This window comes from Pleurodeles waltl, chromosome 3_1, assembly GCF_031143425.1.
Source record: "Pleurodeles waltl isolate 20211129_DDA chromosome 3_1, aPleWal1.hap1.20221129, whole genome shotgun sequence".
NCBI lineage: Eukaryota > Metazoa > Chordata > Amphibia > Caudata > Salamandridae > Pleurodeles > Pleurodeles waltl.
Genome location: NC_090440.1, coordinates 2,003,655,336 through 2,003,669,705, shown reverse-complemented (window position 1 = coordinate 2,003,669,705; position 14,370 = coordinate 2,003,655,336). Strand labels below are relative to the sequence as shown.

The 14,370-nt window shown below is 44.7% G+C and overlaps 1 protein-coding gene across 2 annotated transcripts in view; it reads left to right on the top strand.

The window, feature by feature from the left end:
- The window catches only part of BCAS3 (BCAS3 microtubule associated cell migration factor), a 2,570,631-nt gene extending 2,567,192 nt beyond the window's left edge, over nucleotides 1-3,439 (top strand). The window contains exon 25 of one of the 2 annotated variants that reach the window (XM_069226456.1): nucleotides 3,145-3,439. In XM_069226456.1, coding sequence (XP_069082557.1) covers nucleotides 3,145-3,293 — 149 coding nt within the window. In that variant the 3' untranslated portion in view covers nucleotides 3,294-3,439. The remainder of the gene's footprint in view (nucleotides 1-3,144) is intronic. The other variant, XM_069226455.1, reaches the window with a different exon arrangement.
- Nucleotides 3,440-14,370: the final 10,931 nt, after the last annotated feature.

The window sequence follows — 14,370 nt, the reverse complement described above, 5'->3', positions numbered from 1 at the left end:
GTGCACTTGAGCCAAGGCCCCAAAATCTGTTCCTCCTGAATCGGCCCACCTTGATCTCTGGTCCAATTGATCCGGGAGCTGCCCCCACTTTCCGTGCTGATATCTTGTCCCATATCTCCATCCAGTCCTAGACCTCCCCTGGGTGCCCAAAGAAATGTGCCTTCCATTATCCAGGACCTTGAGCTTAGAATGATACAGTAGCATATACTTCAGATTATTTTGCCGCAGTTTCTGTTTCACCTTCAAAAAGGATTTGCGTTGTTCATGCACTCTCTTGCTGTAATCAGGATAAATTGCAATGGAATGATTCTCAAATTAGGGACTGTCTTCTCCCTAGCGGTCCTAAGGATACAGTCCCTGTCTCTGTACTTAAGGATCTTTGCTATGAAGACCTGAGGAGGTGCCCCAGGTGGAGGGAGAGGGACCATGGTGCGGTGTGCTTTTTCTACAGCAAAGATCTCTGAGAGGCCCTGTGGTTTCAGTTGCTGCCGGATCCATTACTCCACGATTTTCTCCACTGCTGTCCCCTCTACTCATTCTGGGAACTGTAGGATGTGGATATTGCTACATCAGAAGCAGCCTCTGCATCATCTACCCCATCTCTTCCAGCTCCGCTGTGACCGTAGGAATCCAGGCCATCTGCTGCTTGAGAGCAACCAACTCCCCATACAGAGTTTCTATGTTACCCTCCACTTTAGTCACTTTCTCCGCCACTTTCCGCAGGTCTGCTCTAAGTAAGTTGACATCAAATAGAAATGGTCTCAATTTTATTCTCCAGGGCAGTGCGCAACCCATGAATGGCCACAAGCAACTTGGTCCGCAAAGGTTTGGTCTTGCGTTCTGGAGAGGCGGCTAAAAAGGCCAGACTCCTCCTGTTGTGTCCTCCTCTGAGAGCCCGGGCGCAGGGTCGTGGACTGGGTGACGATGTTGGAGATCATTGCTCTTGGGGGCCTGCCCCTCCCTACGATGGGTCTGCCGGTAAGCCGTGACCCCCTTCCCAAAAGCAGGGCTAGCCAGCCCCAGGAATGGAGTCTCAGGTGAACTCAGCCACAGACGTTCGCCTACCCTTTGTTTATTAGTCCACTCAGGGGCCCGCCAGGCACTGCCCCTGAATACCATCCCCTTAATCTCTCCTTAGGGCAACTCCCACGCCCCTGCTGCTCGAGTGCCTGCATCAGTTTCTTCTCTGCTCCTGTTTTCCACTGTTGCGTAAAGGGGCCACTCCACCACAACGGGCAGCACTCAGCACCAGCCCTCAAGGCCCCTGATGTCCCAAACAAGGTCCAGCGTCCAGGAGACCCACCTTTGTCTCATTTGTAGGTTTGCTGCTCCCACTGGGCCCCAGGACCACTCCCTCCAATCCCACAGGTCATGTATGCTTAAATGTGCTTGTCTGACCCGGGACCCATCAGTGAACCCATCAGTGAACCCCTGCAGAAATACTCCTGGGTCCCCATCATGCAGCCTCCACCGTTGGCCACCTGTGCTCCCACCAGCCGAGACGGGCATGCACCTCTGCCAAATGCCCATGAGGGTTTGCCCTGCCTCAGACACCAATTATGTACTTCTGAGCCCCAGCGATTCATCCCAGCCCTGCCACTCTGTTCCCAGTGGGCTCTCAGGTGCTCCAGTAGAGTGCACAGCCCCACTGTAGATGAGAAAGGACGCCCAGCGGAGCATAAGCCAGAGTCTTACCAATCACAGACCCAGCACTGTCCTCCTCACAATAGCCCAGTCACCGAGCGGCTGTACCCGCTCCTACAACCCAGTTCGTGTAAAGATATTGGCCCTCCGCTTCAGCCTGCAGCTCCCTGGGCTTGCTTGGCTGGCTGCCCCCACGCCCTCCTGGGCTCAATCTCTTCGTGGGTGCCCTCTGCGAAGGTCCTCGATAGCACCAACCAGGCCTCCGACTTCCTGAAATCTGCCCAGGGGGATTCCGGTGTCCTCCAGTGTGCTTGTTTTGGGTGCCTCGTGGACCAAGAGGATCTGCCCCACCGCTTCAGCATGGCCCGTCAGCCTACCAGTAGCTCCAGTTGGCTGGGACGTCACGGTTACTCTGGGCACTGCAACACTCACGGCGCAGGCTACTGCCTCAGAACAGCCTTTCTCTCACCAGTGACACTATCCCTTGCAGCCACCAGAGCCGTCACAGCTCAGCCTGAGTTTCACTGCGGTCTGCAAGCCGGATCCCATGCACCATGTGGCCTTGTTCAGAAGGCCCTCATTCAAGCCCATGCAGCACTCGGAGCGACTCCAGGGCACTCCCATATGGCCCTGCTCTCGTGCTTGCTGCTCCAGCTCGGCTTCTTGTGCCCTGGGGACAATATGTATTTATAGACAGGCCGGCAGGAGCTAAGTGGTTTTCACGTCCTGTCGGCCATCTTGCCAAGCCCATCCCAGTGTCAAAAGTGTTGATAGTAATCCTGCAAGATGGCTGAGTGACTTAGGCTCAGACTTGCAGGTCACAAGTTCAAATCCAGGCAAAGCCAACTCAGCATTACATCCCTCTGAGGTTTGAAAAGGGATCACCAATCAATTGAGGATCAATAGCACATTATTTCCAGTATCGCGATTCCTCCTACTTTCTCTCCAAAAGAGGTGCCAGTACACTAACTGGGTTGTTTAAAGTGGAATGTGCACTTTAAACAACACTGTTGGTGTGCTGGCACCTCCTTTTGGAGAGCAAATAAGAGGGATTGAGGTAATATTTTCACAAGGTTCGAAGGCTTCGTAGACAGCCAAGCACCATCTTCCTTCTAGTGCATGGCGATATTCTGCATAGGGTGGTTTACATAATTTCCATTGTTTAGAAAATCCAAAACTGATTCATTAAGCACTGTTTAATTATTATTAGTAGTAGAATAGGTAACTAATATTAACAAGTTTATCTTCACCATCGATATTTATTCATTTATTGATTTGTCACTCATGATAATGTCTGGCTATTGAACTCCATGTAATCTAATAAACAAGAATATTTTTTCTCTCAATTTTTTGCTGATTTGCAGCATTCTGCAAAAGCAGTGGGCGAAGCCTGTAAAAAGTGTATCTCCGTCAAGTGCTATGTATATTAACACACTAAATCAAGTTCTCGTGATGAAATATTAACCAAGCACTTTTATTTATTTCCTTTTGTTTTATCAGAACTTCAGCGAGAAGGAAGTATCGAGACCCTAAGTAACAGCTCTGGGTCTACCAGCGGGAGCATTCCACGCAATTTTGATGGTTACAGATCTCCCCTACCGACTAACGAAAGCCAGCCTCTCAGCCTTTTCCCTTTAGGATTCCCATAAAGAAGTTTGCCGTCAGTTGAAAGAAGATATCTCTGGACACAAACGGCTAATATTGGTGTGAATTTATCAGTCTGTTTGCTTCCACAGTCCTCCACTGTGTCTCATGCATTTTATTACGTCAGTGCACAAACCCACAAGTGTTGAACTCTGATGGAACATAGAGTGGATCACAATTGGATGTATGTTGAAAATTCACGAAGAGAGGTTAAAAACGCAAAAGTTCAGACACCAATGGTCTGCAAATCATAGACCCCTGTATGCCAGTTCATTAGAATCTAAAATAATGTTTTCGTGTTATTAGACCTAGACCAAGGCACCCCATTGGACATAGATCGCTAGTTCTTTGTCACTTCCACCCGTTGTCTGTTTTCTGACCCTCTTTGTCTACATATCAGCCCTTGCCACTCTGTCACTGGGCCTCATTCATGCCTCCAAGACCCGATCTTAACCTTTCTCCCACCACATCTCATTCCCTCTACAGATTAGAATTTAGAACAATTCAAGCTATTTGTGTTTTTATCCATTTGTTTACAATCTATTTGAGATACCCAACTGTTATTTGTGAAACCTTGACTGTTTACCTTCACAGTCTGCATTAAGTAACTGAGACCTTTGCACTCCAGGACATGCGACTGTTTTAGCAGATACACTTACAAAGTCATTTTAATATTCCCTTCACTTCTGGGAGCTGTGACACGATTTTTAACTCGGAAAGAAATATATAGACAAACCTCTTGCTTGAAGATAAAACAAGGCTGCAAATGTGTGTCTGCGAATCTGAGCAATGAGGCAGCAGAGCTGGAACCTTCAGGACTGGAGGATGCAAGGTCAGACTGAAGGCAGGCTTCTGGTTTTAGGTCACTGCCAATTTATCTTAATTTGATGCCTGCATTTTGCAGCTCAGCTCTGCTATTTCTGTCCTGCAAAATGCAGGGAGAACAGTTGCCCGTTTTATTTCACTTTTAACTTCTGGAAAACGATTCCCATAACTGTGTATTTTTATTGTAACAAATAAGCTCAACAGATTTCTTCCAAGTTATCCAAATGTGCGGATATTTCACATTGTGTGCAGAGTACAAATCTAAACATGACTGTTTTTCCTAAACTGCAATCCCTTCTCATAGTCTAGACTGAACATTCTTTCTTCTGGATATAAGCAGGGTTGTTTTCTGTTATATGCTAAATTATAATCCTGTATTTGTGCGCATTTATGTTGTTCATCTTTGCCCATTAAGAGTTATTAGGAGGATACAACTGAGGGGGAAGCCTTCAGACTTGGTGCACAGGACACACAAGCCCATGGGGTCATGTCTGTCTAGAGGGATGGACTTCACAGCGAGGTTCAAACCCGGGTCAGGCCGAGGAGGAGACACAGGAGGGATTGTGCGGCCACCATGGCTCTGGTTTCTCTTCGGGCTCCTCAGAGAGCGTGTCATCTCGGACAGAGGTCCTTTTAAAAGAGGCCACTGCACCGGCGGTGACTCGGGCGCCTGGTTTTCAGCCATGACCACCGGACAGGCACAGTGGGCTCAGTGTAAACATATTTTTCTAGAGCCAACCGCAATAAATCACCGTTTATAAGTGCAGCCGAATTGTGGGAAGGTAATATGCTGTTTTCAGCGTGAACCAAAGTATTTCCTTTTAGCCCCTAAGCTCTCCTTTTCTCTTTTTTACAGCCTCCTTCCTTGGTAAGACAATATTTGATGTCAAGTCTCACTTAAAACTTTAGATATTTTCTGTTGGCAGCAGCCCTTGGCAATTCTTCATGAGAGGCATGTTTCACTGAAGATGGCTGAAAGATAATATTTTACGCTTTGCTAGTGATGTTTGTTTTATTTTAAGAGGCAAGTTCAGATGCAGGCTCAAGGGTCTTGTCCTTAACTTGCACACATCAGCTACTGAGCAATTCAGACTGGTGTTTGAATTGTGTGAGAAATCCGGACGGTCTCCCATGCAAGTGTGGGGCTTTTCTTGCTCGCCACCAATGCTCCATAAGAGCCTAGCCCTTTAGGTGAATCAGTGAATGGCTCTTCCAACTCACTAAAAAGCAGAGCTCATAACCATTGCCACTGAAGCTAGAGTCAACACTAGGTTTGGATTCTTCTTGACTTTGCCACCCAGAAAACCACGTTGCCAACCCCTCATTCTAACTAGTGCCACAGTCATTTCAGGCACAAGACAGCAAGAATAACGCCTAGCTGGCTTATTCAGTGATCATCTCCCCTATGCCCAGCCTACCCAGTGCCAGCTTATGTCGCACAAAACACCAATCTAGTATTACATAGGGGTAATGCAGCCCAATATGTGTACCACTCCTGGGCGTTTAGGAGAGTGCTTGCCCCCTCCTGGATTAAGGTACTGCCTGGTGTGCAGGCTCACAGTGCAGCGGAACACTGCGGCCGCCATAGTGTTACACTTCCTGCACTAGTACGGCCGCGCCCCCGCTAGAACAGTCCGGAACACTCATGGTACCACTGCAACAGTAAGAATGCATCCTACCTAGAAAGTACCTGAACGTGTTACACATGGGCTGGCTTGTTTTTACAGCCACGGACTCCATCTCAGTGCTAACTTGCTCATTAGTATATCGACTAATTAGAAAATAAATAATTCTGTTGAATTGTTAACGTCCATAACCTTTTTTTCTCCGGTTCAAGAACTTCAAAAGATAACAAGTTGAATATACCTTGTCTTAAAAGTCTCCAAAAAGCTGGGATTTCCACCTGTGTTCTTCCAAGAAAACATTGATGGTCCTGCAGTGGCTTAGGACAGTGTCGTGAATATCCCTCTGTATTCTCTAGCCAATGGTTCTGTTATTTTGTTTCCCTCATGCTTTACCCTTTGTAGGCACACAGTGGCCAGTGGTCAATGCTTGCTGGCTGTTGGAAAACTCATTTCTTTATAATATGTATTTGTTACCTTACAAAGAGCATCAAACGTCATCTTATGGACTCTTTCGGTCACTTTCTTACACTTATCTAGCAGTGGTCGTATTGGCATTGGGCAGTTTGGCAGGTAGTTTCTCCATGGAGCTGTGTTTGATGGGGATGTAAGGGCGATTTTGGGCGTAGTTCGACACCTGTGAAGTCTCTGCATGCATGTGTAGTTAGGAAGGTACAGTGCACCCAGTGAGCAGGATCCGCTTCCCGTAAGGCTTTACAAGTTCAGAATATGTTAAGGGTTCATTCAACAGTTATAGGTTTGATTAAACACTGTGGTTTTCAAGAACAAGAACTTCGTGAGGCTCGAGTGAGGCACAGTGAAATACCGGTTCCTACTGTGGGAATTCAGAGACATTTATCTGCAGCATTGGTAGATAGGAAGGGAAGACATCAATACATAAGTCACAGCTGATCTTTGGTGGGTTAAAGCAATATTACACATAATACACAAAATATAATAGGAAGGAAAGGGTAAGGAAGGGGATACAATAACACTGGCATACGGTGTAAAATGTGTGCATTGATGAAAGCTTGATTTAGATAAAGTATCAGTACAAAATCAAAGCATACAAATTGAGCGACTAGGCAAATACTGTGAAGAATAGAAAATGCCCAAGGGGATTGACATGGAGTCAATTCATAGTGTAAGCCATACAGGTGTGCAATTTCACAAACTCGAATTTTAACTTTAAAAGAGACTTGTTTTCATAAATGTTCTCTTTTGACTTTTATTATTTTCTATTATTGTTTTAAAGGATAGCTCTCTAAAGCAGATTTCCAGCTTTAGATCTTCCTTAGCAGCACATTATTGCTTCTTGAGGCCTCGCTGCCAGCCACTATTTTGTTCTTCCCCGTTCAAGTCATATACCTATATAAAGCTCGAGCTAGCCTTATCTCTTAACCTCAGTGTATGATATCTTTTTATCTAACTGGGAAAAGGATGAGATGTTTTAAATAAATAAACCAACATATGATCTTTCAGGGAAACATAACTGATTAGGTATTGTTCTGGTTATTTGCCTATAGTAAAGCTGAATGGGACGCTTCCTCTCCAATGAAGCACAGCCCCCTTGCATTGTACCAGGTGGGAAATACAAGGTCATCATAAACCGGGACACAGCAAGTGTGTTAAATTGTGAGGATTGTTTTTAGCCGACTTCGTAAGCAAATTACCGTAGGAGAGTGCAAGCGATACGCAAGCTCACCAAACGTGAACTCTTTCCATTAGATGGCGATTGGAGAAGTAAGAACATAAACGGTAAATCATGGGTATATTATGCATGATTTATCATAAACCAGAGTGGGCCCATAGGGGCCATGCATTAATATTCAAAGTTGATTCCTGAAGCCAGAACATTACTATCTTGTTGCAGGAGCTCTGATGCATGTTTGGAAGAGAGGTAATATGATATCATGTTATAATATGATACGTTAGATGGAATATGAACTTTTGAGTATTCACCAATGCATGTGGTTCTGAGAGGATACTGTCAATGTGTAGACTGTTGCAAGACTTTGACGTGGAGGAGTCAAAAACAATTTGAGTTATAGAGATTTGCTCAGTTTCAAACTAACTACCTTTGCATGTCAGGAGATAACTGGATGCTGGCCATTTATTTGTAGTTGGAGTCAGTTGGGATGAACCCTCGAAATGGTAGTAGAGGTATACATTTAATGAAACTTATGTTCTTTTAAGCATAATACTGTATTTTTAAGTGTCTGGAAATCATCATGGGTGATTCTAACTCACAGTGAGGTTGTAGCATTTTTCGTAGTGGTTGGCAGGATTTAGGTTCACTGTGAATTCAGAAATGGTGGGTTGTTTTAATGAAAGAAAGGTGCTTGGTCAGTGGGCATGATATGCATATCTCCTTAGCCCTAATAAGCTGCATCACTTTCTGACGATATATGCTCGTTTACTGAGCGTAGAGATCACCCTCTGGTGTTGTGTTGTTGCCAGTAAACAGTGGGTCTTTCATGTGGATTTGTGGCTGAGACAGAGTTGAAGGTGACCTAAAAGTTTACGGGGAAACCGTGATAAATGTCAAGGTAGAAAGATAGTGTTCCAAGGTTTATGTTGTGTGTGTGTTTTTGGTAGTTATTGGTAGGGCTGATTATAAACTTACCATAAGGCCTCTCACAGATGTGTGTGTGTGTGCGTGCGTGCGTGCGTGCATACACACAGACACAGAATGCTAGCATCTGAGGAAGGGAATAGACTACAGGCAGTTTTGTCCTTTGAATCTCGGATGTTGCTCTTACAAAACGTAAAATAATTTCTAAAAAGTCTGTCTTCAAATGCAGCAGAAAGACTTGCTGGATTTATGGGTCTCAAACTGATTCCCAGAGCAGTTCCCGGTGCCCCCTGTGGAGTTCAAACAGCAGCAGTGTCTCCTTTGAAACCACGCCGCCAGTACATCAATTTTACTGGACAGCCTTGGGCTTTTCTTAAACTTGGCCTCAGGTTTCATGAATTCATGTGAAATATTGCTTACTTACGCCATGTTCCTGAAGTCGCTTCATTGCGTATTTCTTATAAATCATATAACTATGCTGTTGTATTTACCAGACGGAGTGAGTGTCCCAATTTATGTGGTTCACAGTACACGCTGCAGCCTCTGAGGTCTGTGAGTTTGGCTTCAGCCTACTGCATTTAGAGCCATAGAAATGCAATCCGAGCAGACTTAGTGTCTGCCTTTAGGATCTGCCTCCATAAATGGCCGCCATCCAATCTAGACCCTTGAAATGTGAAGGACAAGTTAAACAGTGCCGCTGGAAGCCAGGAGAAGAGCTTCTGGCCAACCTCTTAACCTCCTGGACAGGAGGATTTGATATTTCATTTCTACTCCAAGGCAAGACATTCCATGAATGATGCGAGGTATTGATGCACGACTACCTGCAACCTAAATCTGGTTGGGGTGCTTGAGGTTATAAGGGCTGGGTGTCAGGGTTACCTGCTAGTTGCAGCTGCTACCCTTGGCTTGAATGTGTTACTTGTGGCATAGTCTTAGAGCCACAAAGGCAGCTGAAGGGAAAGAAAGTAAACCTCGCTTGAGTTCCCAAGTCTGCTTTCCATAATTTTGACACCTGCTCCTTCCCATATCTCTTGAACAGCAGGTAAAAGGGTCTTAAGGGGCTTTATGTGATCAAGGGAACAGCCCTAATGTAATCTGGAGTGAAAGGGTACATGATATTTCTTCCGTTGCCATTAGCGTATTGCTGTATCGACAGCCGTGAGGAATGGTGCATTGGAGCTCTGAGAGCCCACTTATTAATAGGCATGGGCTGGCAGGTGTCAGATTGCAGGTGCATGTGCTCAGTGGTATATTGATCATAGCTGGAGAGCAGTAGGACAGGACTTAAGGTTAATTATCTGACTTGTGCGTCCTGGTACTGAAATAGTAGGACAAACCGAAAGCCAGGATTAAGATGCTCCGTCCCAGCTGTCTGTGGGTCATGGTACTGAAATAGTAAGGTATAGAGTAGGAAATAATTGAGACGTGTGATCGGGGCTGTATGTCTGTCCTGATGCTGAAATAGGACAAACAGAAAACTAGTTTAGATGTGGGTTATCAGAGCTGTTTGCTGGCCCTTGTAATAATATGGTAATTCAGTCAGCAGAACAGGATCAGAGAAGATCATCAGAGCTATGTGTGCATCCTCCTATGGTAGTGGGTGAGAAGACAGGAGGCCGTAATTGGGGGGCACGATGAGAGCTGTGTGTGGAGCCTGGCATTCGCATAGAAGGCCAGGCAGCAGGTTGGGGTTGGTGTGCCCTTTTGAGCTTTGTGTGTAGCTCTGGTATCACAATAGTTATCTGGGTCCGAAAGTAGGTGCTTTGGAATAACTGTCTGGGTCTTACTAGCAGCAAGTGCTTCAATTGTGGGTTAATGTGATATGACTGTATTTGAAATATGCACGCGCCACCCAAAGAATCTGAGTGATAAGTACTGTGGGATGGGAGATGAAATCTTATCTATAAAGCACTCAAGTCACCAGAACTTCTAGGCACTAGGATGCGCACGTGCTGCATAAGTGGACAAGGTTACTGGCGAGAGCAAGGGGCAGCAGTGTGCTAAGCGGAAGTTATTTGAATATAGACTATTGGTAAGTAGGCAGCATTTAGTAAGAGTGTGCCTCAAAGCGTAGGAAGCCAACCCCCACCTCTGATGGTGATTCTTCAAAAAAACATGTAATATGGGTTTGATAATCTGAGCTCAGTTCCCTGTGAGCATACCATGCTTGTTTGTTGACATTACTGTGTCCCTCACTTACAAAGTTACCACCACCAAATTGGCACGTTCAGAAATTCAATTAGCGTATACCTCACTGCTCAGGTGTTGAGCAGGGGTTTTGGAGGAGCCTACTTCCTTGATGGGAAAGTCACTGTTTATTGGCCTCCTGGAGCAGGCCAGGTAGGACTGTAACAGATGTTCCTATCCACTGACCACACAAATTGTTTCCAATAAATGTATTTTATTATAATAGTTGGATGAAAGTGCTTTCGGTTGGATATCGTGAGATGTCAGTCGGATTTCCCCAGGAATTGTTATATACACAGAGGAAAACGCACACACACTCTCTCCCTCTGTTTTGAAAGTCCTCAGCAATATTGGTTATTTTACAAAATATTGTGTTTTCTCTCTTAGTACTCCTTCCAATCCCCATGCCTGTCCCTTTCCACTGCCCCTTAGGGCCTACTCATGCACCTTGTGTGTTGAATAATGTATTTAAACATTATATGCAAGTCTGATTGTCGAAAAATCCGAAACTCCCCCCTCCCCCCCCCAATCTTTCTGACCTAGCTACGGCCCTGGTTATAGGTTGTTGTAATGGTGGCAAGTCCTCAGAATGTGTATCCTCTCTCTCACAAAACTCCTGCCACGAAGCAGAACAGTGACCGTACAGCTATGTTCAGAGACCGAAATGAGTAACCTCTCGTTCTGCCTTCTTGTTTCTCGCTGTCTTTCTTCCTGTCTCGCTCGTGTGCTTTCTCCCTTCCCATCTCCACCTCTCTCGCTCGTTCTCCCTCCTTCGCTCTAAAACTGTATGCGTTGCATCCAAACTACTTAAGCGTCTAGGCACTGGCATAGGCAATGCTGCCTTTGAGCGAAGGAAGTTGGAAGCGCTGTGGAGCAACAGTATATCAAGAGCGGTAGACTACAGTATGTGAGATTCATATTGTCCGCACACACAGACCATGTCTATGTGGATCATACGGCTTATATTGTCCTGGCGCTTGCACAGACATCTTAAAGATGGAATTCCTAAGGGAGAATTCCATTAAACATAAGAGAGGAAGATATGGAAGGCAAAAGCAAAACAATTAATATTGGAAGTTTGTTACATGAACATAGACCCTCTGTTTCTTTAATTTCCTGTTGAAGTAAATTGCAACTATAAGTAGCCAGATAAGAGAAGGTCTGGCCATCTATTGGTAGTTAGTAAGTTTTGGTTCTGATAAAGAGGCACATGTTGATGTGAGTGATCTTAAAGTCACATAGTGAGGACATTTTAAGCGATAATTGTGGGGCCAGTTTCATGGTATCATAAAGAAACCATACATAGGACCTTAAAGTTATCTCCGTTTGCCACTGGCAACCAAAGAAGGTGTATAGTAGATATTCACAATTTGTATGGTCTTATTAGGGTTTTAATACTCTCTTTGACCGGAACGAAAGTGGTCTATTGATGAAGTGTTTGGCTGTTTTGTTTAATTTAAAGAGCAGCCACAGCTATAGTGTCCAGTAATGCTGAAATAAATTGTTGTATTGTTTAGTGATTAGGTATAGTTGGTGGAGGCCAGCTAGATCCTACAATAAATCTCTGTGGAACAATTTGTGAATAGATACCTGTGGGAAAGGACATTGCTATTTATTTCATTTTGCTCGGCTGTGCTCTTGTCCATCGTTTACACTCAGGTTTTGTCTTTTGTTTCAAAGCATCTTTTCTCATGATGTAACTTTGAAATCATTCTGTGTGTATCTAGGTGTGATAAATTTAAGTTTGGTGAGAGGTCACCATAGCTTGAAAATAATGTGTTCCCATTTATGTAATCTGAATATCCGATCATTTTGCACTCCTTTCAGACAATGCAAGGGATACTGTGATAGGTCAAGATAAATTATTATTGAAATGACAAATGCCAACTCCACTTGGATTGTGCGTTCTTGACTAACTGAGAAAAATCATGGCAGGAATCTCAAGTATAGGAAGCAAGATTTTACCCTAGCCAAAATCTGTTGTATACGTGCCTGGACCTGAGCTGCTACATTAGTTACTTGAGCTACTGGAGCGGATCACTTTCCTAACACATTAGGTCATCTGCTACGAGGCCGGTTAAATGATCAGTCCGCTGCTGTCTCCAACTGTTTTTCTAGCACTCCGCATTGATTTGTTAACCACCCTCCTGTCTTGAACTGCTAGAAGGCAATTCACAAATTTGTCTTCACTATTGTACTTGTTACTTTGAAGCCTTACCTGGTGTCCTCGGCTTATTTGTAGAATTTGATGTCAAAATAGTTTATCAAGGAGGTTAGGGATACCACATAGCATTAAAAAACGGTAGCTAGGACCAAGAGTTGAGACCCACCACAATCTCACACTAATACCATTTATTGTCATCCAGCGGGGCTGTAATTAGTAATTCTATAATCGTTTTTTCATGTTTTCATACAGTGTACTGCAGAATCTTAGCTAGCTATGGTAGGTTTTCAATATCGATTTAAAAGCTGGCATTAACCCTGGACCTAATTGAGATGTATTTTAAGCGAATGGAGCACAAGAGCCTCATTAAGCTCCCTTCAAAGAGTGACCATTGCAAGAGATCACATACTTTTCCTTATTTCCTTGTTGAACTAGTTAGTGAAAGAGAAACTATCTGCTTAAAAAAAGTAGATGTGAAGATATTCAGACATGAGGAACATATATATAATATTGGGTCAGCCCCTTGCTCTTGGATTGGTGGTTCTCTTGTCTCATATCCCTGCTTTCTTATTCACTGGCTTTCCTCCCTATTCAGCTCTTGCGTTGCTTCCCCAGTCTCCTTTTCAAAATAATTTTTAAACCTCCTCTCCTCTGCTGCTGAATTATTTACTTCATTCCCCACTGACCCCCCACTGCTCCTCTTTTCCACCTCCTCCCCATTGTATACTTTGATTGTTCTAATACATATATGTATGTTTTATCTTATTTTGAGGAGCCCAGCAGCTGCAATTTAGTACCGGGCTGCTCCTTTCTTTTTCATGTGTGTTTTTTTTAATTTTACTGGCACATAGTTGGCGACAATACCAGGATTGCGACCTGTGCACACCAATGTCTGGTGACTCATCCACGTGTACATCATCCTACCTTGTTAGGTTTCGTATGCACGCACGTGCGTGCACGCTGTCCTTGCGTAAACTTTTGTAAATAAAACAAAATCTTAAAAGGGGCTTAGAACCCACTTCTTACTTGAACTTACCATTGGCTTAGTCCAACGTTACTCTAATTTACATGCTTCTGATTAGTAAGTATGTCATCTCCTTTCACGTCCTCCTCTCTGCTGCTTTGCCACCCTGCTGTCCATGCCATCCAGTGGAGCCTGGACAAAGTACTCCTTCCGGTCACTGCCATTTGCTACTGGCCAGTGTCCTACCACTGGCTATTTCACTGTGAGATACTCTTTTTTTCAGTTACTTTTGCACATGCATTGAGAGTGAATGTGTCTGAAGCCCCTCTCTTTCAGCCCTGAAATCCTCCCATCTCATTTTAATTGGGGAAAAGGGTTTGCAGAAACAAATAAAGGCAATATGGGAATTAGTTAAGCCAGATACTAAGCAACCAAAATCTAGAGTGACTCTTTAATTGGGGCAGTGGTGCACTGCAGCCATTTACTGCTGGCTGCCATAAATCTGCCAGCTGGGGACAGGAGTTCGCTGCTGCCACCACCACCACCCTGCTGCCTACACCACGTCAGCACCTACAGGTCTACAATGAGCTGAGGTAGCAGCAAGGAGCGAGGGCCTGGAAACGAGCCCCAGATGGAGCAATTAGTTCAGCAAAACGTGCAGCACTTTGATGGTCTTACAGCTTCCGGGCCCGAAATAAGGTTGAACTAGTGATGTGGCCGCTCCATGTTTGATGGGGCTCCAGGG